Below are 26,151 nucleotides of genomic sequence, written 5' to 3'. Positions count from 1 at the left end.
GAAGAGGTCGGGAGACATTCAAGGAAGATAGAGCTGAGCTGTCGGGAGTAGCTACAAAGAAAGACGAGAGAAAGAAAGCTGTTTGGTTAAAGACGGGCCACAATCACGAAATTTTCCAACAAAAGACCGAGATTCGCACAATTCCGATAAAAAAGAGACGAACAGATTAGACACAAATATGAAAATTAAAAAATTTAAATTTCTTATTTATTAAAAAAAAATAGCATTAATTAGTGGAAGTGATGTCAAACATGATAAATTGACAAAAAAAGAATATTAATTTATCCGTAAAACCTAAAAAAATTGAATTTAATTTTGTAAGAATATGAATTAAGAGAGAGATAAAAAATAAATAATCCAGTACGACACTCACACGGTGTTCTTATCCTGTACTGGATTCTGGATCAATCATCTTGTCACGATGCCAACGTGTCAGCTTTTGGTACTGACTTGTCCTTTTAATACAAATTTCACTTACGACAATCCTACTGTGCCACTTGTCCACGTGTCATTTGTCGTATAGCTGGCCGACAGAGCATCCCATCATTGCACAAGTGGCAACAATTTTGAATCGTTAAAAATATGGATTTCGATTTTTTTAGATTAAATTATAAATTCAGTTTCAATTTAAACTTTTAAATTATAAGTTTATGAATTTACTAAATACAAACAAAAATTTCAAATTTTAATTTTAGATTTAATATATCAATTAATTTTTAAAAATTATATTTTTCTAATATATATTAGACCTAAAATAAAATTTTTAAAAATATTTAAAATTTTTAGATTAAATAGACACAAACCAAATTAAATTTATTTTGTAATTTAATTTCTTTTTTATTTTTAAATGATTGTGGGGGCTTTTTAGTAAGCTCACATCATTTTCCATAGACGTGTGACATTGAACAACAGTACCAGGACGGACGAAGATTATATTCCTTACTCCTGATTTCGCCTTTATCTCTTCTCTCTCCCTCTCAAGAGAAGTTTTGTTTAAACAGGAAAGGGAGGACGAAAAGATTTCTCACTGTCAACTAAACAAGACTGAGGACGAAGATTATATTCCCTGTTCCGAACTTTGTCTTATCTTGTCCTCTCTCCCTCTCCATCTCGAACATCCTCATCTCATGATCCCCACGTATTCCCCTAAAAAAAAAAAATTCACTCCGATCATAGGACTAAAGATTGAAAAAGTCTCTTCAATAGGGTACAAAGAAGATAAATTTACAAGGTATGAATACAATTAACAAATCTCTCTCAAATGCATATGCAATCTATCCCTTACATTTACAAGTGGAAAAGAGAAAATCTTATGTTCAACCTTGGAACCCATACTCAACTCAACTGCTACTAACTCAACTCAACTCGACGTGCTGTAAAATATTCTGACTCTATGCTATACAAACAAAATAATATTTCGGCCATCGCGGGCTTTTCACTCGACACTAAGCCAGGTTTCATCAGATCAACAAAAAAAAAAAAAAAAAAAAAAAAAAAAAAAAAAAAAAAAAAAAAAAAAAAAAAAAAAAAAAAAAAAAAAAAAAAAAAGTTAGGTAAGTATAGTTTCTGACCAACAAGGGATCAGTGAACAGATAGTTTCAGAGGAGCTGCCCTCAAAGCTTGACCCAAATCTTATGGTGACTGACTGTCTCTTATTGAAGCTCTGATCTATACACCCTTTTCGAGTTCTCCCCGGAAAGTTTGGTCGTGGAACCTTCCGAACCGCTGTTTTGGATGCGATCTTTCGTCGAACCTTCCTGTGATATAATGAGACAGCTTATCATCATGCATCAAAATCATCCCCTGGTTAGATAAATAAAGTATGTATCTTTCCAAGCAGACATTAGAGTGATTCATTCCTTTTTGTAAAGCATAGTTAAAAATTGTACTCAGCAGCTTCTAGTCTGGCTCAACGGGTCGTAATCATAAGCCTCTCCAACCTTCACAAAGCGTCCCTTCACTCGCCTTCTGACATCGGCTCGAGCTTTGCGTGTGGCGTATCTAACTCGTTTCTCAAATCTATAACGTGTTTAAATTACAAGTGAGTGTCGAAACTTATAATGATCTAGTCTGTTCAACAATCAGAAGGGCAACGAAACTTACTTGCGCGTCTTCTTTTTCTCCTTGTAACGTAGAACGGCATTGTTACGATCAGAAGATGGGATCGAACTTTCAGTGCCAGGAGCACACCAAGGAGGAGGCTCTCCCATTAGAAGCATTGAAGAAGCTCCACAGTCTTGATAATCACCAGCACTACTCTCACCAGTAAGGCCAGAAAACGACACACCCGATGCTTGCCTTGAATTAAAACAGAGAATCGGTTCGGTTTTAGTACTCATAACCGAGTCAGCAGATGCACCATTGCTGCAGGCTGGCTGCATTGGTTTGACCACTCCAACAGAAGAGCCCTGTGGAAGGCCATTTCCGTTCCATTCAGTAAAACCAAATAAGCATTACGGTCCAAAATAAATAAATTCAAACAAACACCTCTGCAGCAACTGCACTGTGGCAAACTGAATCGTCAAAGCCTTTGGCCTCGAAAAGGCTATCGATTCCACCGTTCTCAAAAAGATCTTCAGAGTGATTAAGGCTCATACCAAATAGCTCCTCGTAATTTTCGAGATTCAAATCCATTTCATCCATATCAAACTCCTTGTAGATGTCGTCGTCGTCGTCGCAGAATCCGGGAAGTTTTGTTCCAGGACAGCAAAACTGCATGCCAAAAATGTGATGCTTCAAAAGATCTTTGACAAGAACCAATAAGCAGAAATTGGGAAATCTGCAGCAACATGCATATGGTTCCATATAATGACAGTCAACCAAAAAACATCTAATAATGAGTTTGCAATATAAAGTTCAAGGCTCGAAATTCAGACTCGAAGTATTGCCGATATCATTTACGATTTCTCAAGTATATCTATCGAGGAGAGTCGTGAGAAAAATCTCTCATTCCAACAAATGTGCTGTCTCGTTACATGTAACAGCCCAAGCCCACCGCTAGCAGATTCCGGGCTTCCCCTCAAGGTTTTAACGCGTCCACTAGGGAGAGGTTTTCACACCCTTGAAAGGAATGTTTCGTTCCCCTCTCCAACCGATGTGGATCTCACAATTCACTCCCCTTGGGGCCCAGCGTCCTCGTTGGCACATTGTTCGGGGTCTGGCTTTGATACCATTTGCCCAAGCCCACTGCCAGCAGATATTGTTCTCTTTGTGTTTTCCCTTCTGGGCTTCCCCTCAAAGTTTTAAACGCGTCTTCTGGGGAGAGTTTTCCACACCTTTATAAGGAATGCTTCTTTTTCCTCTTCAACCGATGTGGGATCTCACAATCCACTTCCCTTGGGGACCCAACGTCCTCGCTGGCACATCGCCCGGTGTCTGGCTTTAATACCATTTATAACAATTCAAGCCCAACAGTAGCAGATATTATCCTCCTTGGGCTTCCCTTCCAGACTTCCCCTCATGGTTTTAAAACGCGTCCGCTAGGGAGAGGTTTCCACACCCTTATAAGGAATGCTTCGTTCCCCTCTCCAACCAACGTGGGATCTCACATTACCTATGCCAAAAGTTCCAACAATAAACTTAGACAGAAAAATCAAGTATATGAAATTCATCCTTCACCTTGGGTACAGCCATATTAGCCAATTCAACGGGCTGATCTGAAATGTGAGGCCTAGAGCCAAAGTCCGAGAGTGAAGATGATCCAACCAAAATATTTGATTTGTCCCTGCTGCAAACATCTCTGGCTTCAGTCGACTCGGGCATTCTTCGACAGGCGTTGTTATTCTCCAAAGGGCTCGAAGCTCCCGTCAAGTCGGTCTCAGAAATGCTCATCAATCCCATCTCTTTCTCACAAGCATCATTCACAGAGGGAACCTCCAAAACAAAGGACCAGATGGAAGAAAGCTCAGCAGCTGATGGACAACCAGAGTAACAATTGATGGCTTGCCTCTTGTGCGATGATGAAGTCGTAGACGTGCCATGACCCGTCCAGTCACAATTTTGACACAGAGAAACCCTCTCATCAATACATCTTACTGAGGCAGGTTGCAAATGGCATCTTTCACATAGCAGTGTTCTTGTATGTCGCCTCGACAAGGCATTAGCCGAGTGAACATTACGATCACAAGATAAGCACAAACAAGCAACATCAGATCGACAGAAAACCATTGCCCTTTGATCCCCACAAAAATCACACATAACACCCATCTTTCCAAATGAATTTTCAAATCTCTCTGAGCTCAGATTATCAGAGCTCTTATCAAATCCAAGCACTGCCAAATGTGTTGAATTTCTTCCTAAAACATTCAAATATGATAAAGATTAGCACTACATATCAAAGAAAATAGCAGGATGCTTCAAACAGAAAGGAACCCAATTCATAAACCAACCATGGAACTGTTTACATCATTTATTTTTCTAACCCTTGCAACCATTAACAAACCAGGTCAAAACCCACAAAAGTAAAGAAAAAAAGAAACCCAGTTCAGTTTATTCAAATACAAATGGTCCCATAAACATTATTTCAATGATCTACACAAATAGAAGATTATAAAGGTAGATCCAGAAGGTCTGGAGCTCGAAAGCAATGAAAACAGACAGAAAAGTATAATCCAGAACAAGAACAACCCATACCAAATATAAACACCAAAATTTCAATGAATTCATCTCAAGAACAGGAATGGAATATATAAACAATAAAGGGTCATCAAAGGAATAGAGAAAAAGGGAGGGGAAAAGGTAGGAAAGGCATGAGAATTCAGAAAAAAAAGGAATAAAATGAACTTGCCTTGAAAGGAAAAAAGAAAACAGAGCAAAAACTTCCATTTGGGGAGCATGAGAAACAGAAAAACCACAGATCAAACAACAAAAAGTGGATGAAGCAGATGATCATAAGCTTTGAAAATGAGAAATAAGCATAAAGAAAGCAGGCGAAGTGCATGGAGGAAAAGGGTATGGGAAAAAAAGGGAGAAAAACAGGATCATAGACAAGAACCGTACCAAATGAGGAGCTTTTGAGAAGAATTGAAGAAAATAATTGCAGGAGGAAAGAAGAAATTAAAAAGGGGGGAAAGAGAGAAACCCTAGAAGCAGGAGGGAGGTTGGTTTGTTTGCTCTGTTGAGACGGATAGAGTCACAGAGAGATAGCAGATGTGGATGTGGGTATGGGCATATGATGATGAGTGTACAGAAAAATGTGACAAAAAGGGCTCAAAAAGCAAAAAGCTTCTCTCTTTTGGCAGATAAAAAGTGCAAGGGAGAGAGAAATCAAAGCTTCAAAAACTTCGAAAAATGAAATTTATGAACAGAAGTGGGGCCATGTCCTTTTCCTTGTGAAACCATATGTTAGGCCCTTTCCCCATCTCTCTCTCTCTTTTTAATTACTTTGTTGGATTCATTTGGATTGCATTCCAAGGTTGGTATAGCCCCAACTCCAATTTTAATAAACTACTTTTCTCATATAATCTCACATTTTTAGACCGTCATAGATCCATCCGTAATCGAGATTCTTCCAACTTCGCTTCTAGGAGTGGGTTTGTAGACTTATAAATTCTAACACTCTACGAGAATCGAGATGCAATAGCACTACTTCTTAAGGATAGTGTGTATACTGATTTCGTTAGTCTAAATAAAAGATAACGATTAACCCTAGAGCTTCTATGATTGAGCCACCAAGATGCTGTAGCACTACTCCCTAAGAATAGTGTGTCTACTGATTCCGTTGCTCCAAGTAAGACATTTAATATTTTCACCATCTTGACTTCAAAATTGTCTTAATCTAAGCATCAAAATCATTTTTTTTTTTAATTTTATCCAATAATAATAATAATAATAATAAACTCTACAAGGAATATAGAAAAATTAAATTTCCAATCTTATCTCCTTGCTCTATCATAAGATTGAAAATTCTAAACGGTATTTTCAATTTCGTTTATTGTTTCGATAACGATTTATCGCCGTCTTCATCTACGTGCTAATCAAACAATACGACTTACTCGTTCGTATTTTTCATATCTAAGAAAAGCCTTCGTTTAAAAAAGCTAACGATGTAGGTAGAAAATATATTATATTGTTCATTTTTAAAGTAAAAATAAATAAATAAATTTATATTCGTATTTAATTAAAATATATTACCAATATATATATATATATATATATATATATATATATATATATATCATTATAGAATAATTTTAGTTGATTAATAACGGAGAATAATTCTCCAAAGGAAAAGGAAAAAATCCATTAAAGATGAACACGTGGCAAAAGGAGAAGGAGGGTAGGAGATAAATTGGTAGTCGAGTAAAATATTAATTTGTACGGATAAGCATCGATTTTTTAAATAAAAATTAATTAAATTGATTCTACAATAAATTGAGAGCCCACTTGGCTGATATGATTGGACAGCTCATTATTAATCAACTGCCCACTTTCGCTTTATAAAATGTCATGTTTTTTTGTTCTTAGGGTTTTTCAACATAAAAAAATAATTCTTTATAGATTCGTCTTCCAATTTTTTTAATGATTAAATAAATTATTAAAAAATTATTTCATTATTATTATAAATTTCAAAAATCTTAAAAAGGAGCATGTTCTCTAGAAGGATAGATACGAGACAGTGTCTCAATAAGAACGTTGGACCTCAAAGGGGTGGATTTGGTGAGGACTTACATCGATTGGAGAAATGAACGAGTGTCAACGAGAACGCTGGGCCCATAGGGGTAGATTATGATGTCCCACATTGGTTGGGTAGAAGAGTAAAACATCATTTATAAGGATATGAAAACCTTTCTTAATAGACTGCGTTTTAAAATCATAAGAGAAAGCCCAAAAAAATATTTGTTAGTGGTGGGTCAAATTAAAATAGGTCAGAATTTGATGGGTTTTGGTGATGTAAAATGGGAAAGGAAGACCAAATTTGAGGCCGAACCCCACCAAGAGGGGTGTGAAGATTATAGCGTTGACTTTCGATGCCACCTAACAACAATGTAATGCTTGTTGTTACGGTCGTACATTTTCAATTATGCAGCATCAATCGTCTACAACCTTAACTAACTTGTCCTCTATACTAGGCCAAGTCACCTAGCTCGACCTTGTCTATCGCTATGTGAGGGTGACAATCTACTCTTTTCATAGTATGACTGTAACATTCTTCTCTGCTTAAAGTAGTTATTGTCATGACAAGAGTTTAGGGTTTTGAAAAGAGTATTGGGTCGAGCCCAAGAGTCCAAGATTTTTGTGCCCTAAACTCATGAAAGCCCAAATAGATTTTTTTACATTTTCCTCCCATTGGACCATCCTATCCCTCCGTCCACGTAAACTAATTAAATCATTAAGTGTCTCTCAACTTATAATTTTGTGTCTAATAAGTTGCAAATTTATTTTTTAAAATTAAATAAATACAAACTTGAAAATTTATATAATAAAATTAGATAATTTGTTACATTAATTAAACAATAAAACTAATAATAATAATAATAATAATTTCCAAACTAGAATGACAAAATAATATAAAATAAAAAAAAATTGGGGGATGTCATTGGGTAAAAATTCCCATCAATCCACCAATTTACCAAACCATCCCACTCTAAGAGCTCCCCTTGTTTGATTTCTTGTTGGCTTTCAGCTTTGAATAAAGCACCTTGGTTCTAAACGCCAACCAAATGTCCAAAACAAACCCAATCACACAAGCTAAAGCCATCACAACGAACACAATTCTGTAACAATGCCCGCCGATGCACGTGTTCCCGCCGCCCGGGTTTGGTGTCGCCTCCATGTCGTAGAGGAACCCGGCGAGGAGCCCCGAGAACAGGAACGAACCGATCGGGAGGTTGAGGATCAGAATGTTGTAAATTAGACCGTAGTATTTGAGCCCGAAGAGCTCCGACGCGGTGGGGACGGTGATGGAGAGACGTACGCCGTAGCAAATCCCGACGACCATCGAACCGATGTAGAGAGACCCCGGCATTGCCATTGCCATTAGAATGTATCCAATTGTCATTAGAATTTGAGATGCCGCGTTCCATAGAGGCCTCGGTGTGCCGGATTTTCTGAAATGTTTATAAAGATTCTGTTAGATTTGTCGGATTGAATTTGAATCTTGTCGGTTTGGAAATCGGAAACTTACTTGAGAAAGTGCTCGGAAATTGTGCCGGCGAGAATACGGCCGAAAAAGCCCCAGATGCTTGTCAGAGAAACGAACATGGAAACATCGGCGTAACCAAGAGCTAATCCGATCTGACCCATGTTGTTCATCACCGCCAATCCTGTCCCCACGCCGCAGAGAAACGACACGAACAAAACCCAGAAATCCACCGTTTTCATCGCTTCAAAAATCGTGTGTTCTTCGCCGATCACCGGCGGTGTTCTCTCCTCTGCTATTTCTTCCTCCTTCGCCACCGTACTCTGTTCAGCCGCCGCCAAGGCTTCTTCCTTAAGCAATGGCTCCTCAATTTTAGCCTCTAAATCCAATTGGGTTTGATTCGAATTCCAGCTCTTGAAAAACGAGTAAATCGGGATAACCAAAGGGGATCCGAGGAGAATCAATAATCCGACAGAGAACAACTGGGAAACGACTTTGCCCGAGTTTTTGATGAAATCAAAGCCTAAGAGATAGACGGCGACGACGACGGCGAGGGCGTTGAAGACGGCGAAGAAACTGGACTCTTCTTGGGCATTGGCGGTTGCTGTAGACGGAATCTCACGGAGGAAGAACATGGCGAAGAGACAGACGGCAAAGGGGACGACGGCGAGCATGACGAGGAAGGAAGATGGGTCATCGGAAAACAGAGCAGTACAGAGATCGGTGAAAATGGCGGTACTGAGGCCCACATAGCCTTTGAGAATACCGGAAACCGGGCCGCGATTCTTCCGGAAGTTTCTGATACAGGTCACCAGAACCGCCGTGTTCATCCACGTGGTGCTGTTTCCGCCCAAACACAGAAAGAAACACATCTGTTTCAACGGACACCATGTTTTTCAGTGAAATTGAAACCGCTACGCAATCAAGAAGTAATTCAAATTCATTGTAAAGAGAAATACCTGCCAGTAAGGAAGAGGGGAAATTCTCTGGCTAACGACGAGCCATTGAGCGCCATAGCCAATGAGACCTTCAAGGGATCCGATGAGCAAGATGACCCATGTGGGGAACCGATCAGAGGCGATTCCGGCGAGAAGACCGAAGGCTTTACCGACATCTTTAGCGACGGAGAGATTGTTGAGCTGAAGTTGGGTGAGATTCATGAGAGATTTGAGGGCGTCGGAGTAGTTGGAGAAGGTGTAGTTGTTGCCGGAAATGGCTTGAATCCAGACGGCGGAGACAAATCCCAGCCATTTTAGCACCGTCGTGGAAGGAGGCAGCTTTGAAGAACCCATTAATTAATTTGATTGCAGAGGAAAGGAATTGAATGGCAGAGGGAAGAGATGTTATCGAGTTTTTAAAGAGATTTTGAATGCTTCACTCTGATGTTCTTTTTGGTATTTATAAAATAAATTCCATTTTCTTTTTTCTTTTTCTTTTTTGGGAATTCTTTTTTTTCCCCTTTTTCTCCTTTTTGCTGTCTTTTAAGATGACCTCCAAGTTGTGGGTAACATCTTGGAACCCTCCAGTGGTCCCCGAGTTTTTATTAGTGGGTCGGGTTGGATTGAGATATCTCAGACTCACTGTTAGTATATATTATCCACTTTTACCTTTTATGCATTACTATCCGTCTAACAATTTTAAAAGCATTTCTTGGTGAGAGGTTGTTTCGTTCCCTCTTTTGAACTGACATGAGTTCTCACAGCCCACCACTTGGGGTCACCTTCCTCGCTAGCACACTGACTAGTGTCTGGCTCTATTGTAATATCTTAGCCCAACCACGGGTCGATATTATCTTTTTTTTTAAACAAAATCAATTTTTTTCCTCGAAATGGCTCCATTGTAACATCTTAGCCCAACCACCGATAAGTATTATCTTTTTTAAAAAAAAAATAAAAAATTTTCTCCAAGTTTTAAATGGCATCTACGAATAACTTACCTACTAATAATTTCGGTTAAATATTCCATTATAATTAACATATTTAAAAAGTTTTAAAAATTTCAAAAATTATGGAAAAAATTGAAACTAATTTTATATGGAAGATGAATTTTTATAATTTATTGGGTTTTATTTTTTTCTCTTATTTAGATATGTATTTTTTATTTTCAAAAAACAATTTTATTTATACTAAATTTAAATTTAAGTTGAAGTAAAATTAATGTTTTTGAAAAATGATAAAAATTGAAATTTGCAAGTAAATCAAGGGTATTAACTTTAAAATAAATATTATTTTTGGTATATTTTGATTTGGTGTCATTCTCCCCAAATAATCAAATTCAAAAATACAGCCATTTTTATAAACCAATGTATTTGCTATAAATACATATTTTTAAAATTAAACGTTGGAAATAAAAAAAAAACGTTTAATTAAATTCTGGATATTTATGTCTAATTTCCAGATTTTTTTATATTTATGTATAAGAAAAAGACTAAAAATGAAACAATTATGCGATATATATTTTAGAAGACTTGTTTTAATAATATTCATGAATTTAAATATATATATATATATATATATCTTTATTCAACTGCGGGAGATATTATTTACTTTAGTATGTTACGTATTATCTTAAAGAAACCAACTATTAGTCTATATTGTTTAGTTTAACCTATTATGACCCATTATTTATATATGGTTTTAAAATGCGTCTTTAGGGTGAGATTTTCCACTTTCATAATAAATATTTCGTTCTCCTTTCCAACTAATGTGAGGTCTCATAAGAAATCACTTGTATTTTTTGGAGGGGAGATTGCTCGAGTAAAATGGTTTTAAGAAGGGTCTTTTTATTATTTTTGAAAATTTGGAGGACTAAAAAGAAAAAGAAAAAATTGCTTTCAAGTTGCAATTGAAAGCGTTTGTTAAATTTCGGCGGCGAAACGCGGGGTGTCCACAGTTTTGATTTTGGGTTACAATTTTTTATTTTATTTTTTGTAATTAAGAAATAAATAAATAAATAAGGATAGAACAAGTCAATTGGTTGTATTTCTAATGCTGTTGGCCGCGTTTTCATGTGGAGCGATGGGCACGCTCACACTACAACCTAATATATATATTTTTATTATTTAATTACTTTCAAATAAAAAATATATATATTTACTTATATAACCTTAGATAAAAATAATAATTGACTGAAAAAACAAGTTTTTTTTATTAAAAGTACTACATTAATAAAAATATCTTAAATTTTGTATTTATCTAAAAAAAGTATTTTATCTAAAATATCGGTTAAAAATTTCAATAATACCTTTAAATTTTTTAAAAAATATAAAAAATATAATACCTTTATTTCAATTTGTACTTAAAAAGTGGGCCATCGTTAATTTTTTAATAATTAATTATTTCAAGCTCTTGCAAGTTGTCTATTTGTAGGTTACTATTTTCAATAAATCTAGCATTTTCTCAATTTATTATTTTTATAATAATTCAAACGCAGAAAATTGGACGAGGATTTTGGGCCCACCATGTCTTAAGGGTGAAATAGTCTTTTCCAGTTCCTTAAGGCGACTCCATTAAGGTTTTGGAAATGTCAGATTGAGTGTACTTTCCGTCAAAAAAAAAAAAAAAAAAATTAATTTAGGATTTAAAATAATAGTTTTTAGATAGCAATTTTCAATTCATTGCATTTCTTGGTCTCCCGTTCTTTAGATTACTCTTACTCGAATATATATCGTACATTTTTATCTGGGTGTCAATGAAATAATTTATAATTCAATAATCATCTACTAATGTAACCGTCCAACCTCACTACTAGCACATATTACACTCTTTAAATTTTCTCTTTTTGGCTTAATCTCAAAGTTTTAAAACGTGTAGAGAGAGGTTTCCACACCCTTATAAGAAATATTTTGTTTTCCTCTTTAATCGATGTGAAATCTCATAATATACTTCCTTAGATGTCCAGTGTCCTCACTGACACAACGCTTAGTGTTTAGCAAGACCCTTTCTATAGTAATCACGTTTTAAAATCGTAAAGCTAATGACGATACATAACATATCAAAACAGACCATGTTTGTTAGTGGTGGGCTTGTTGCAAATACAACTAAGTTCTTAATTTTCTAAACTATTAGTTTATACTAATGGAATGAAAATATACCTTTAGAATATTCTATTTATGTTCTATTTTTCAATTATATAATTCCAAAAAAAAAAATTGGAACTAAAATAATAATTCTAATTTCAAAATGACGTGGACCCTCCCATGTGCTAGTTAACAAAAAAATAAAAAAAAAAATAAAAAACTTTAAAACCTAAGATATGATATAAACTTAAAATTATTATATTTTTACCAATCTAATGTTCGAACTTTTTTACCATTACCATAAAACAAAATAAAATAAAATGTCTTCTATCAAATTAAACTTTAAATTTAGATATTTATCCCAAATTTTATCCTTCCTTACAAACTTATCAAATTGTATCAATTTGAAAAGGTAAAAATTTAAAGTTAATATTATAATATTAATTTAATTATAAGGTAAAATTGGATAAATTTACTAACAAAAAAAAAAAAAAAAGAATATTCTTTTTCCCGTATAAAACAAATGGACTAAAAAGGTAAATTAAAGAAAGTTTGGGGGTTATGACGTAAAGTTGTTTAATTAGTTGAGTGTTGGAATCTTGAAGGCTGTCCGTGTCGTACGCTCACGTTCTAGGTCAGTGGTCAGGTCAGTACATGTCCTGTCCTATGTGGGGTAGGGGCACCGGGCAGTGTTTGATAAGCGACCTTGGATCTTTTTATAAATATTTACAAAATGCCATAGAAAAGCGTTCGCATTTATTAAAAAAAAAAAACTCTTGCTTATCACCAACAGTCGTATAAATAAACGCATATCCACGTCACCTCTTTTCTTCGCTTTACAGCCTGGCTTTTTTTCTTTTAATGTATAATATGTTATAAAACATAATATTAATTAGTTATGTGTTAAAATTTAAGCACCGTACACGTAAGCGTGATGAATAATTATAATAAAACATAACCACGGCTCTCCCTGTTTTTTTTTTCCTGTCGTTGGATTGTCTGGCGGCTGAATTCGTCCGTTGATTTGAGTATCAAAACCATTGCTTTGTGCTCTCACTAAGGCCTTTCACTTTCAATAATTTATCTTCCACTATCATATCATCTCTTTGTCATTTTATTTACTTTGTACAAACTTATCTAAATTAGTATTATGAATTTTTGTATCTTTGTTGATACACGAATTTCGGTTGTACGTCCATGTCACCGACGAGTCGTGGAATGATGGTAACTTGCAAAAGAAGTTCGTATTTGGATGATAGTGCGTAAATTGTAGCGTCGAATTAGAAAAAAATAATATTATCGGTCTTTATAAGAGAACTAATTGTTTCTTTTCATGCATTTTCTTCCTACCCTTTTGAGATGAGTACTTGGTATGATAAAATGACAACATATATCTCGGATCTAGAGATGTTCACGATATTAGACAGAAATGGAAAAGTCTTCTCTGATCTCGTCTTCGATTTGATAATGTAATTTTTATCTCCAACCCTGTTTAGTGAACAGGAAGAAATTCTTTCCCGCTCCCTCTCGATTCTTTGTGGAGTTTTGGCCCTGTAGGTTAAATGGACACGTGTATTAAAATTAGTTGATTTTAAGTTCAGATGGGTTGCTTGCCTTGTCCTTTCTTCTTGGATGATGCGAGCAAGGGCAAATTTGGAATTTTATTTTAAAATGATAGGATTATTTGTATGAATTTATGATGCAACAAAGAAATTGAAGTCGTGGGGAAACGGCGTGGGAAGGGAATTGGAGCAAGGAAAAGAGTTGCTTAATCAAATACCTAAAAGCTTCCTTACCCTTAATTTCCTCATTTAGCCTTTCCAATCACTCATCCTATCTCATATTATAAACAAAATCTACCCAATTACTATAAGGGTAATAACGTAAATGACGAAATTTTAAAAATATCTCGTACCCACGACTCATAGGTCATCAATCTCACAGTTTTGACACACGTCTAGCAAGAAAAAGTTTTCACATGTTCATAAAAAATGTTTAACTCCCCTCTCTAATCAATGTGAGATCTCATAATCCTCCACCTTGAAAGCCCAACGTCCTCACTGGCATATCATTCGATGCCCGACTCTAATACCATTCATAACAGCCCAACCCCACAGCTAGCAGATATTGGCGTGTTATGTATTGTCGTTAGTCTCACAGTTTTAAAACACGTCTACTAGAGAGATTTTCACACTTTTGTAAGAAATACTTCATTTTCCTCTTCAACCAACGTGGGGTCTCACAAGATCAGTATTTACACTGCCCATATCCACAGCGACATTTTAATAGACTAGTCAATAGTAGCAATGTAATTATTTTATGTTATGAAAATATATGATATGGTACTCGTATTTATTATTATTATTATTATTATTATTATTTGGTAGCTACCTATTATAATTTCCCTTGCAATAAATTCTTAGCGTAGCCACATGAAGCCTATATGGAAGATAACCACTTTCCCATGATAGGCCCAACACTTGGGAATGCCAACCATTCTTGGGCTTGAAGCCCATTTACTATCCTGGGCTTTTTTATTAGCCCAGTTTCATACAAATGGTCATATTTATACATTAAAATAAAATAAAATATATTATTACTAATAATTTTATTAAAACTCAAACAAATCCTCGTTTTAATTTGTAACTAAGGGTTTAGGGTCCTAAACTTAGTTATTAAATTTAAAATTTAAAATTTACGCTTGAAAAGGTTCTATTCCCGATTTAAAAAAATTTACATTTATATTAATACAACATAAATCTTTAATTTTATTTTTAATGAGTTCTGGATTTTATAAAAATATCAAATAGGTGAATGATCAATAAAAAAAAAAAAAAAAAGGATAATTTAGCTAACTTGGAATTTCGGGTTGTTTGGATTGATAACTGAAATGACTCAAAGTTTATAACCTAATTAACTCTTCACTTTCGGGTTGGATCTCGAGTTTTAAATTTAGGGTAAGTTAAGTTGAGTTGGGTTGGGTAGCCTTATTTTTTGGTTGATCAATCAAAAAAATAATATCTATTAGTAGTAGGCTTGAACATGCTGTACATCAAACTAGCCAGAGAATATCGGAGTGGTGGGCTTGGTCCGTTACCATCGGAGTGTGTTATATGGTAAATACAAACGGAAAGAAAAATTAATAAAGAAGAGTAATCGGGTCGGCTCGACTTCTCCATTTCTCGGTCTGCACAGCCTCCACCGCGCAATGCTTCCAAGTTCCCGCTCCGAGCGGTGACTGAACATAATCATTTCATTTCGTACCTTTTTTTTCGATCAAATTAGTTGAAGCGGGTGAATCGAGATCCGCAATGGAATTCCGAGGATGCGGAAAATTGTTGCTGATCCACTGAGCTTGAAGAACTTTCAGGTATAGAGAGCCATTAAGGATGCCTCGAGGATTCTCTTTTTTGTATCAACCGCGATGCCTCCTTCTCTTGATCATCTTCCTTATCTTCCTTGTTTTCACGCTGTTTACCCCTAAGCAGGTATGTTTTTGGCACTTTTCAGGATTCGTATTGCTGCTTCTCTTTTGGATCTGATTGCCAATTTCTGAAAGTAACTGGTTATTTCACTGTAATTTGTGTCTCTAAAGAAATAGTTGCTTTGGTTATGGTGAATTAATGTTATTGTAACTTTTCGTTTTCTGTCACCCCGATTTGTTCTGAATCTTGTGATTCGTGTTAGGCGTTTAACCATGTTTTACTTTCCCCATCGTGTTGGATTTGTTGGTGAAAGTGTAAGCTATGCTTCTATTGAGCTTCACATTGTCCCAAACTCTAGTTTGTTTCCGTACGATCCGTGTCAATTTTGTCAAATCGTGTATAACGTTACGTTGTCTAAGACTTGGTTAACTTCTCATCACTAAATCTTATACGTGGGTTTCTGGTAGTTTCAACCATGTAGGAACATAATGGCACGCATTGACCTATAGAACATGGTATTGGTGGTTGTGTTGTAGGCTTGATCTTCGTTGGTTTGCTTGTGCAAATTGAATGGGCGAAATTTGGCTGTTATGGAACTATTGTGTGTTTAGTGGCTCACTGTTCTTTCAATCTGGGGGCTTCTGAATTCGTGTGTTATGGTGTTTGGGAGGGGATCCCTTTTAAAACGCCTTCTTGTATCCAAATGGGTTTGAGTTCTGTTTGTGATAACTAGTAAATGAGTTTGTAAAGCTCTTTCCTCTTTATACGATTTCCATTTTGTGTTCATTGGACTTATCGCTTTCTGGAGAAAAGCTATTGGAATAAAGAAATTTGATCCTGTCTTTGGCTTCTGTTAATGAAGTACCCCTGGAATACCCTTTTTTGATCATAAGAAACATGATCGTTAAGAACAGATGAGAGGTATTTCCCTAAGTGGTTTGGTTAGACACATGCTAGTTTTAGTGTGATGTCCAGGGAAATAACATTCTCGGAAATTTGGACACATAAAATTGGAATCTATGTAGCTTCTCTGCATGTTTGTTTGTTATTATTATTATTATTATTTGAACTGTGGAAATCATCCCTTTACTTCCAAAAAACAATATATGTAGACTACATTAGTTAATTAACTAATTTAAACGTTTCCTGTCGTGTGATTCTAGAGGGAAGAGAAACTAGAAGAGGAGCCGGAAATCACCCACAGGGTTTACTTGGATATTGATATTGATGAACAGAGATTAGGTGAAATCCTTGTGCCTATACTTTACTTTGTTACTAAGTGTAGAACTATTGACAAATGGCAAGGCTATCTTCTCTTGTGAGTATTAAGTGTTTAACTGAACATTTGAACTTGAGCCATGGCCCTTCAAATTTTATGAAGTTTTTGTTTGTGAAAAAAAACATGCAATCTTTACATGGGTTGCCCTCCTTTAATCCCTGTTACAAATTTATAAATTCTCTCTCTTGTTTCTTCTTCTGATTGTTGATTTTTCCTCATCTTTTGGCATATTGTTACATACATGGCACACGTATACTTGCATCACATTCTTAAATTTCAGCTCTTATATGATGATCCCAGCAGATTGTTTCATTCTTTAGACTGATCTTTAGAGGATCTTCTATTTTGCATTTCAAGGTCATTGAATAAATTTCCTACAGCTTTGAAAGTCCGTCTTTTATTTTTTTTCCCTTTCTTTTTTTCCCTTAGTGGATGAGGCTTTGCTTGTAGGCCATGGTAATAAAAGACATTACAGCATTTCATTTTTAATATTATGAAATTAATTTGTTCTCTACAAGAGTTTGGATGACACGATAAAAAGGGGCTATTAATTGTTTCATATTTGTTTTTAACCTCACAAGGTTCACTTTTCTTTTCCTTCTCTCTCTTTGTAGGTAGAATCGTGATTGGATTATATGGCCAAGTTGTGCCTAAAACTGTAGGTATGTCCTTCCATCACCATATCATAAATGATTGGAAGCTATATGCCTCCTTCATGCATCTTCAAGTAAGTTCTTTGTTGTATGAACGCATGTTCATGTACACACATGACCCAAACAATGTAGTAGCCAGTTTGACGAGGAAATGTTAGGATTTTCAATGCCCGCAATCAAACTGGTTTTTCCGGTGGAATTGACATCTTTCCTGGACTTCCACCTTGTTTGGAAAAGGGCAGATTAAATTCAAAGTAAGACTTCCCAGTTCTTTATGTTAATGGCAATGGCATACAGTCTCTAGCTAACACCTACCCAGTGTTTGATTGATCGAACCATCAGTTGAGAGCTTGCTTAATAAGAAAAAAACTCTTGATGTCTCCTAAGTCTGGGCCTAGGGACTGTGCCCACCAGGTTAGGGGTGGTGTGCCCTCAATGCCAAGTTATCTGATAAAAACAAAAGGTTAACATCAAGAAGAAATGATACCTAGGAACTAAAGAGTAGTCCTGGAACTGCGACCTGAATTTATGCTTGCTTCTTATTTCATTTGGCCTTCTGATTCACTCGAGAACAAATGAAGATGTTTTCAGCTACCTTTTACTTACATTTCAGAAATGGAAAAATTTGCCGATCTCGTTGGTGTATGATTTTTTATTGATTGTTCTCGAGAATGGAATTCTGAATTTTCCAGTTTGAACTTGCAATAATCCTATTACATTATGATCACATTTTGTTTTAATTCTAAATTGTGTTTTTCTGTGCAGAAAATTTTAGGGCTCTATGCACAGGTATGATGAATCTTCTATTATTAACATTCTACCTGGTTTGGCTTTCTCATTTTTCTTTAACATGCTAAAAATTCAGGGGAGAAAGGTAAAACTACAAGTGGAAAAGCACTCCATTATAAGGGAACACCACTCCATCGTATTATATCTGGTTTTGTGATTCAAGGTGGTGATATCTTATACGGTGATGGAAAAGGATACGAGTCAATCTATGGTGGCACATTTCCTGATGAGAACTTTAAAATAAAACATTCACACGCAGGTCTTGAGCCCAAAGCTTTCAAAATTTCACTTTATTCTTAGTTTGTTGACTCAAAGGTGTCATATCTTCTAGTTTATGGCCATAGTTCTTATGAATGGATGCCTTGTTATATATACAGGTGTTGTCTCCATGGTAAACTCAGGACCTGATTCAAATGGCTCACAATTTTTCATTACCACCATTAAGTCCAGCTGGTAATATTTTATTTCCTCTTGCAAGAAAATATTATGATATTTGCATGTTGGAATTGAGAGTATTCAATATAACTTTTTGTTTTTTGAGAAGTTCATATTTTATAGACAAGAAAGGTAGTATTTATATCAACCCACTCCTAACAAACTCCTTAACTAGTTACTAATATTATTTCTAACCTCCCTAATGCCATTCCTTTTATTAGAAAGATTTTGAACTATTAATATTGCTTGAGATCAAGATGCTTGGTTGGTTAATTCTTAGAACTCGAGGACGGTTGAGGGGAAGATGCTTGGTTGGTTAATTCTACATTGGCCTCGATGATTTCAGCTGCGATATATGTGTACTCTTTACAGGTTAGATGGGGAGCATGTTGTGTTTGGCAAGGTTATCCAAGGGATGGATAATGTATATGCAATTGAAGGCGGAGCTGGAACCTATAGTGGGAAACCTAGAAAGAAGGTAACCATTGCTGACAGTGGCGAGATACCCAAGAGCAAGTGGGATGAGGAAACATGAAGATCAGATCGTTGCTATTAACAACAGCAAATTTTCGTATATTAAAATTCTTTTTCTTTCTTTCTTTGGGTTTCAAGTTTCTTTTTGATAGTCTACTTTGTATAAACAATATTATAGAAGTCGTCAATATGAACACCCAAGATTCAAGAGGTTTAGACTCTCAGTTGTATGTAGCATTCATCAACCCATGATCTATCAAGCTTAAGGTTTTGTAGTCTACCGATGTTCTAGTTTGATTTTTTTCTCTGCAGAATGCAACCATGAACTTTAATCTACTAGATAATGTGCAATTTAGAGAAGTTAATTCTCTTGAGGAAATCTGCATCGACTTTCTCGATGAACTGGAATAAATATTTGTCGTGAGAAGATGTAACTTGTGCTAGAAAGTCTGGATTCTTTACTTCATTCTCCAAGTGTACGATTTTATAGTATCAAACTTATGAGTGTTCATTCTCCAAGTGTACGATTTTATAGGGTCAAACTTATGAAACTTGAGGAATGATTGTTGAAGCCAAAAATTGTTGAACAAGATTGTATTTTATTCATTCATTGATATTTTTCATAATTTTTTTTTATTGACTTCCTAATGGAATAAAGGACTAATAAAAAGTCTTTTCTTTTTAACAAAAAAAAAAGAAAAAAAGGAAAAAAAAATATTTTTTATCGTGTACAAATGACTTCTAATTTTAAAATATTTAAAATTAGATATTTGAACTTTTTAATCGAAAAAATATATATCTTCATTTTTTATTTTAAATTTTTTATTTAATGAGAAATTAAATAAATATTTAAATAATAAAATAGTCAACATTTTATTATAAAATTGAAAATAAAAAGTAATAATACAGAAAAAATAATATTAGGTTATTACCACAACAACAACACAACACATACAATTAGGAGACCAAGAAAAAGGTAATGATAGAAACATAGATACGTGCCTTCACTGGGAGGAGCCGACATTACAGCTCTTCATCCCATCTCCATCTCCACCTCCACCTACCTGCTTTCCATGGAGCTTCACCGCCGCCGCCGCAACCGCCGCCTCTCCTCTAATCTTCCTGCCCGCCATCTTGCTGGATAATGGGTCCCAGGTTTCACCTCAACTCGTGCTTCACGTTTCACTCACTCTGCTTCCTTCATCCATTTTCATCCCCTTCTTTACCTCCACTCTAACCTTTACCTTCTCCTTCTTCCCCCTTTTCTCTCCACTCCCATGGCCGCCTCTGAAGAACCCAACGCCGCCGCTTCCCTTCACGGCTCCTCATCGGCTTCTCAGCCCCTTCTCTCAAACCCCTCTCCTCCGCCGCTTCTATACCCTTATCCCACCATTGACGACCCACCACAGAGCAATCCCTCCGAATCCGACCCTTCTCAGTACCTTCAAATTTCCTACAACTACGGCCACCGGCTGTTCAAGGACATACCCATCCTTGTTCTTTTCATTCTCTTCGTTTTATCCTCTTTTGGGTTTGGGATTTTTGCCACTTTCAATCGAAATATCAATTACTCTAACCTCTCCTCCTATTACTATGATGAGAGAACCTCCAATTGTGTCACGGACTCTGTTTTTTCTTCATCCCCCATTTGGGTTTTTCTCTACTCTTTCTCCTCTTCTTCCTCTGTTTTGAAATCCTTGATTTGGACCCTTGTAGCTACTTTGATTTTGAGCTTACCCATTTGCTTTTTTTTACTTCTCTTGCTTAAGCACTACACGAGGCAGATTGTATACGCCTCACTTCCTTTCTTCGTTCTTGTTCCTATCTTCATCAATGTCTATTGGTTCATTGCCTGTACGGTTAACCCCGTTTGCAGCTACAACTTCCCTATGGTGTACAGAATTTTAGTTCTGATCTTCATGTTCTTGGTGATTGGGGTAATCGTGTGGATATTTATCGTTAATTGGCATCGAATTGGGCTCACCGTTAGTATAATTGGGGTTGCCTCGGATGCATTGTCTATGAATCTGGGTTTGCTTCTGGTTATACCGAGTATGACACTGGGGCTACTGATTTATTATGCACCAATTGTTCTGTTCTTGGTGTTTGCGAGGTTGAATGGGAAAATTGTGCCCCATCACCATGGATCGAGTGGAGACTATACTTGTGTTTGGAAGCAAGATAAGTGGGTACCTGCTTATTATGCATTGGCTATTCTTACGATGGTGTGGTCTGGTGCTGTAATGGTTGAAGGACAAGTTTATGTGATTAGTGGTACCATTTCGCAGTGGTATTTCTCGAAAGAAGAGGATGACACTCCAAGCCGGAGCATTAGAAAGTCTTTAAGGTTAGTAAAGTGGCTTTCTTGTTTTGAATTGATTTGCCAAAGTATGTTTCATTTCGCCATCAAATTCATGTTCCTCACTTAGATTGTGGCCAAATTATTTGAGATTTCTTGTTCTTTATCATTATCTTCTAGTGCTACAATATCTCCCTGGCAATGAGGATGAAGTTGTTTATCTTTGTATGATTTTATATGGGCTAGATGAAGAGTGATTAGTGTAAGTTCTTCGAGCTCAATTGAGTGAAGCCTATAACTATAGACAAATGGTGGTGATAATAGTCCAAGCCCACCGCTGATAGATATTGTTCTCTTTAGGCTTTCCCTTTCGGGCTTCCCCTCAAGGTTTTAAAACGCGTATGCTAGGAAGAGGTTTCTACACCCTTATAAAGAATGATTTGTTCCCCTTTCCAACCAATGTGGAATCTCACAATCCACTCCCCTTCGGGGTCCAGTGTCCTCGCTGGCACTCGTTCTCCTCTCCAATCACTGTGAGACCCCCCGATCCACCCCCTTCGGGGTTCAGCCTCAATTGAGTGAAGCTTATAACTATAGACAATGGTGGCGGTAACAGTCCAAGCCCACCGCTAACAGATATTGTCCTCTTTAGGCTTTCCCTTTCGGGTTTCCCCTCAAGGTTTTAAAACGCGTTGGCTAGGAAGAGGTTTCCACACCCTTATAAAGAATGTTTTGTTCCCCTCTCCAACCGATGTGGGATCTCACAATCAATTCCCCTTCGGGTCCCCGCGTCCTCACTAGCACTTGTTCCCCTCTCCAATCAATGTGGGACCCTTGGGTCCACCCCCCTTCGGGGTTCAGTCTCCTGGTTGACACATCGCCTGATGTTTGGCTCTGATACCATTTGTACCCGCCCAAACCCACCGATAGCAGATATTGTTCTCTTTGAGCTTTCCCTCAAGGTTTTAAAACGCGTCGGGTAGGGAGAGATTTTCACACTCTTATAAAGAATGCTTCGTTCCTCTCTCCAACCGATGTGGGATCTCACAGTGCCATGTTCATAACACCCATCTCTAGGAAAAAAATTTGGAACATCCTCTTTAATGATTTTTCAAGCCTTTTTGATGAAGTCAGCAGTAGAATCATCAAGTCCTTTTCTCTAGGATGGTGCTACCGATCCAGCCTCCCGGTAAGAACCCGTTCTGCTGATCTTTAGCATTGAGATGATCAAAGAAGATGAGAATCTCTGGTTCAACATCCTTTTCAGCAACTAGAGTTACCATTAAACCATTTCCCTTAATGTTAAAAGCTGGATCCTTATTGTTTGAATCAGCTCCCTCTTGATTCTAAAATTACTCGAATGCAGTGGATAGCGAATGAACCAGGGGTAGACTAGGGTCCAAATTAGTGGAGAAGCCAAGGTTTTGGGGGACCTTGACCAAATGTCGGAGCAGAACCCCACCCGAAGGCTTGAGGAGAAGACTAATGGGTTCGATATCAAAGAGGAGACAAAGTCGTTGTTCGATGAAGAGAAGAAGGAAGGTGTTAAGAATAACCTGTATTCCTAGAAAATTGACTTGAATAGATTTGTGGCTAATGAAGCAACGAATGAAAGAAGAAAAGGTATATGCCATTCCTGTCAAGCTTAAATATGCCATTCCTTTCAATCTTTAAGCTGCAAAATGTAACCATTTTAAGTCGTCGAGTCATTATGCGTTGGGCTCACAGTATCAAAATGTTACGGCATCGTTTATGATTATTGATTTTATGTTGGCCATTGCCCACATGCAGGAATGCATTTGGTCCCTCTGCTGGCACTGTTTGTTTATCTGGGTTACTAATTCTTGTGGTGCGTGTCGTTCGTGCTATGGTCGATAGTGTACGACAAGAAGATACTCCTGGGATGTTCAAGATCATTTTACGTTGCTGCGTAAATGCATTTCTGGCAGCCATTGATTATCTGAACAAATTCACAATAACTTTTGCAGCAATAACTGGTGAAGCTTACTGCTCATCTGCAAGAATGACATACGAACTTTTGAAACGAAACCTCCTTTCGACGGTTTTTGTCGAAACAATCTCCACACGTTTATTACTTGGAATCGCCTTCGTCCTCTCGGCCATATACGCAATTGTGGTACGTAGACACAAAATGGGCTGTAGTTTTGTTTTATGGTCTACCTTGAACACTTTCCCATTTCTATTTGCAGGCTTGTGCTATCTTACGAGCTGTGAGCCATCTTGGGGCCAATATGTACCTTGTGGCTTTTGCGGCATGGCTGCTCCTGATCGTGATACTCGAATTCTTTATCCACGTACTGGATAATGTGATCGAAACTGTTTACGTGTGCTATGCCATTGATCGGGACAGAGGTGAAGTGTGCAAACAAGATGTTCATGAGGTTTATGTTCATCTACCTATTAGCAGAAATCACAGATCTTCCCTGGTAACTACTTCACTCCTTGTATAATAAATTAGCTCTGAAATTCACTTAGCATATGCGATTCTGTCTATAATGAGATGTCACCTTATACATTTTGAGCCTTTTTAGCTTATGAAAATAGAAGGCAGAGCCTTGTTCTTTATATATTGCATCGTGCATGAACCTTTTGTGCACCTTTCATGTTTGCGAGCTTAACGATTCGGTGAGTACTATTCTAATGGAAATCGGTATTGAATTCTCTTAGAACAGTTCACTGATTAAATACCTAGCTAGCTCAACTAGTTAAGATGTGTATTTTCTGCCTTGGAACCATAGAACGAGAGAAGAGTATACTTGTGTAGGAGATGCTAACCGGATTAACCCAACAATGATCGGTCAAAGGACTAATCAATGATCTCCGACCCTACCTAAGATAGAGATGTGAGCGTGTTGCTAAACATTTTACCACATTTTGCCCCTTTCTTTTGTTCGTTCGCAAGGTTGTAAACAAAGGGAAAGGGGCGACTATCTAATAGGAGACGTGTGTTACCTTTTTTTGCAACGAGTTCAATTGCAACTCACTTTTATTTTTATTATTTTATTAAACAAAACACAAGTTTCAAAGCTAAATTCAACTCTGGTAATTGTCAAAGCCTACCACTAGTAGATATTGTCTGCTTTAGTCCGCTACTTATCGCCGTCAGCTTCATGGTTATTTAATGTGTTTACTAGAGAGAAGTTTCTACCCTCTTATAAGACCCTTCTCCAACAAATGTGGGTTCTCACAATCGCGGCCAACGTCCTCGTTGGAACACCGCTCGGTATCCGCCTCTAATATTATTTGTAACAACCCAAGCCCACCGCTCACAAATATTGTCCGCTTTGGCCCGTTACATATCTTCATTAGTCTCACAGTTTTTAAACGCATCTATATTAGGAAGAGGTTTCCACACCCTTATACGACCCCTCTTCAACAAATGTAGGATCTCACAATCCACCTTCTTTAAGGGTCAACGTCTTTGCAAGCACTCCGTTCGGTGTTTGGTTCTAATAACATTTGTAACCGCTCAAGCCCATCACTAACAAATATTTCCACTTTGACCCGTTATGTTTTGCAGTCAACCTCACGATTTTTAAACGCGTCTACTAGGAAGAGGTTTCCACGCCCTTATAAGATCCTTTTCCAACCAACGTGGGATCTCACCATCCCTAACCCTCTTATACACGTAGGATTAGGGACACAAAGCAAACCGTCGATATTCAACTGGTTCTAGTATGGTTGCTGCAATGGGGAATTGGATGGGATGCCATTGCCAACCAGAAAAGCAAATAGAGCAATTCCATCAGAAAGAAGCCATAAAGTAGAGCCCAAGATTTGTTAAGAACACAGCTAGCAGATAAACATCACAACCTCCTCATTCCATCACCTTCATTATTTTGCCCACGAACTTCTAAGACTAAATCTCCTCAACCATTGCCCCACCTCCACCCCTCTCTTGTCTCCCCTTTTCCCCTCCATTTACTTGGACTCTTCTCTTTGTAGTCTCACTCATCAATCTTATCGCATCGCCAAATCCGGCTTTCAGCTCGTTACTATTTACTCTATTTCCACGACGATATAATACTGCCCACTTGAGTCGGAATCTACACGGGCATGTTTTTCAGTTCGTTACTATTTACCCTCACGATGATATAATATTGTCCATGTTGAATCGGAATCTACATGAGCATGTACCCTCACGATGATATAATACTGCCCACTTTGAGTTGGAATCTACACGGACATGCTTTTCAGTTCGTTACTATTTACCCTATTTCCACGATGATATATTACTGCCCACTTTGAGTTGGAATCTACACGGGCATGTTTTTTCATGTCGTTACTATTTACCCTATTTACCCTATTTCCACAATGATATATTACTGCCCAGCTTAGTCGGTATCTACACGAGCATGTTTTTCAGTTTTTTACTTTTTACCCTTTTTTCACGATTATATAATACTGCCCACTATGAGTCGAAATCTACACGGGTATGTTTTTCAATTCGTTATTATTGACCTTATTTCTACAATGATATAATACTCTCCACTTTGAGTCGAAATCTGCAAAGGCTTGACTTTCCCTCCCCCCAAACGACTAAGTACAAATGAAAATGTTGTCATTTACATGTATACCAAAGACGCTTACTTCTTCTCGTAAACGTAGAACTATGAACCATTTTCCTTTGAACAAGAACTATCAAACCTTTCGTTAGTAAGATACACGTGAAACGTCC

At 36.9% G+C, this 26,151-nt stretch overlaps 4 protein-coding genes and 1 long non-coding RNA gene across 10 annotated transcripts; 2 read left to right on the top strand and 3 right to left on the bottom strand.

Annotated features, from left to right (window-relative positions):
* Positions 1-1,203: 1,203 nt before the first annotated feature.
* LOC111469916 lies at positions 1,204-25,946 on the bottom strand. Its single transcript, XR_002714936.1, has 3 exons — positions 25,935-25,946; positions 25,284-25,286; positions 1,204-1,347 (listed from the first exon to the last, which is right to left on the bottom strand). It is a non-coding gene; the product is annotated as an uncharacterized LOC111469916 (long non-coding RNA).
* LOC111469805 (zinc finger protein CONSTANS-LIKE 10-like) lies at positions 1,220-5,264 on the bottom strand. 6 transcript variants are annotated; one of them, XR_002714922.1, is made up of 6 exons: positions 4,787-5,159; positions 3,619-4,295; positions 2,488-2,712; positions 2,104-2,408; positions 1,572-2,019; positions 1,220-1,431 (listed from the first exon to the last, which is right to left on the bottom strand). XR_002714922.1 is itself a non-coding variant. In XM_023115237.1 (6 exons), exons 1-5 carry the CDS (start codon positions 4,833-4,835, stop codon positions 1,890-1,892), a joined length of 1,386 nt encoding a protein of 461 aa, XP_022971005.1. In that variant the 5' UTR covers positions 4,836-5,264; the 3' UTR covers positions 1,516-1,757. The 6 variants fall into 6 exon arrangements, 5 of the variants coding, with proteins under 5 accessions (XP_022971005.1, XP_022971002.1, XP_022971007.1 ...); XM_023115237.1 differs by lacking the exon at positions 1,220-1,431 and having other exon boundaries at positions 1,516-1,757; positions 1,890-2,019; positions 4,787-5,264; XM_023115234.1 differs by lacking the exon at positions 1,220-1,431 and having other exon boundaries at positions 1,679-1,757; positions 1,860-2,019; positions 4,787-5,264.
* On the bottom strand, positions 7,460-9,453 carry LOC111469786 (protein NUCLEAR FUSION DEFECTIVE 4-like). The gene is made up of 3 exons (XM_023115210.1): positions 9,040-9,453; positions 8,126-8,952; positions 7,460-8,048 (listed from the first exon to the last, which is right to left on the bottom strand). The coding sequence occupies exons 1-3, from the start codon at positions 9,370-9,372 to the stop codon at positions 7,586-7,588; spliced, it is 1,623 nt and encodes a 540-aa protein (XP_022970978.1). The 5' UTR covers positions 9,373-9,453; the 3' UTR covers positions 7,460-7,585.
* On the top strand, positions 15,207-19,454 carry LOC111469869 (peptidyl-prolyl cis-trans isomerase CYP21-1). Its single transcript, XM_023115329.1, has 7 exons — positions 15,207-15,586; positions 16,687-16,765; positions 17,417-17,464; positions 18,221-18,244; positions 18,321-18,503; positions 18,622-18,697; positions 19,052-19,454. Exons 1-7 carry the CDS (start codon positions 15,488-15,490, stop codon positions 19,212-19,214), a joined length of 672 nt encoding a protein of 223 aa, XP_022971097.1. The 5' UTR covers positions 15,207-15,487; the 3' UTR covers positions 19,215-19,454.
* Positions 20,110-24,076, top strand: LOC111469783 (choline transporter-like protein 1). The gene is made up of 3 exons (XM_023115208.1): positions 20,110-21,500; positions 23,244-23,589; positions 23,663-24,076. The coding sequence occupies exons 1-3, from the start codon at positions 20,431-20,433 to the stop codon at positions 23,921-23,923; spliced, it is 1,677 nt and encodes a 558-aa protein (XP_022970976.1). The 5' UTR covers positions 20,110-20,430; the 3' UTR covers positions 23,924-24,076.
* Positions 25,947-26,151: the final 205 nt, after the last annotated feature.

The sequence above is a fragment of the Cucurbita maxima genome, unplaced genomic scaffold, assembly GCF_002738345.1.
Source record: "Cucurbita maxima cultivar Rimu unplaced genomic scaffold, Cmax_1.0 Cma_Scf00041, whole genome shotgun sequence".
NCBI lineage: Eukaryota > Viridiplantae > Streptophyta > Magnoliopsida > Cucurbitales > Cucurbitaceae > Cucurbita > Cucurbita maxima.
The sequence above is the reverse complement of the archived record's forward strand: the minus strand, read 5'-3'. Positions and strand labels throughout refer to the sequence as shown.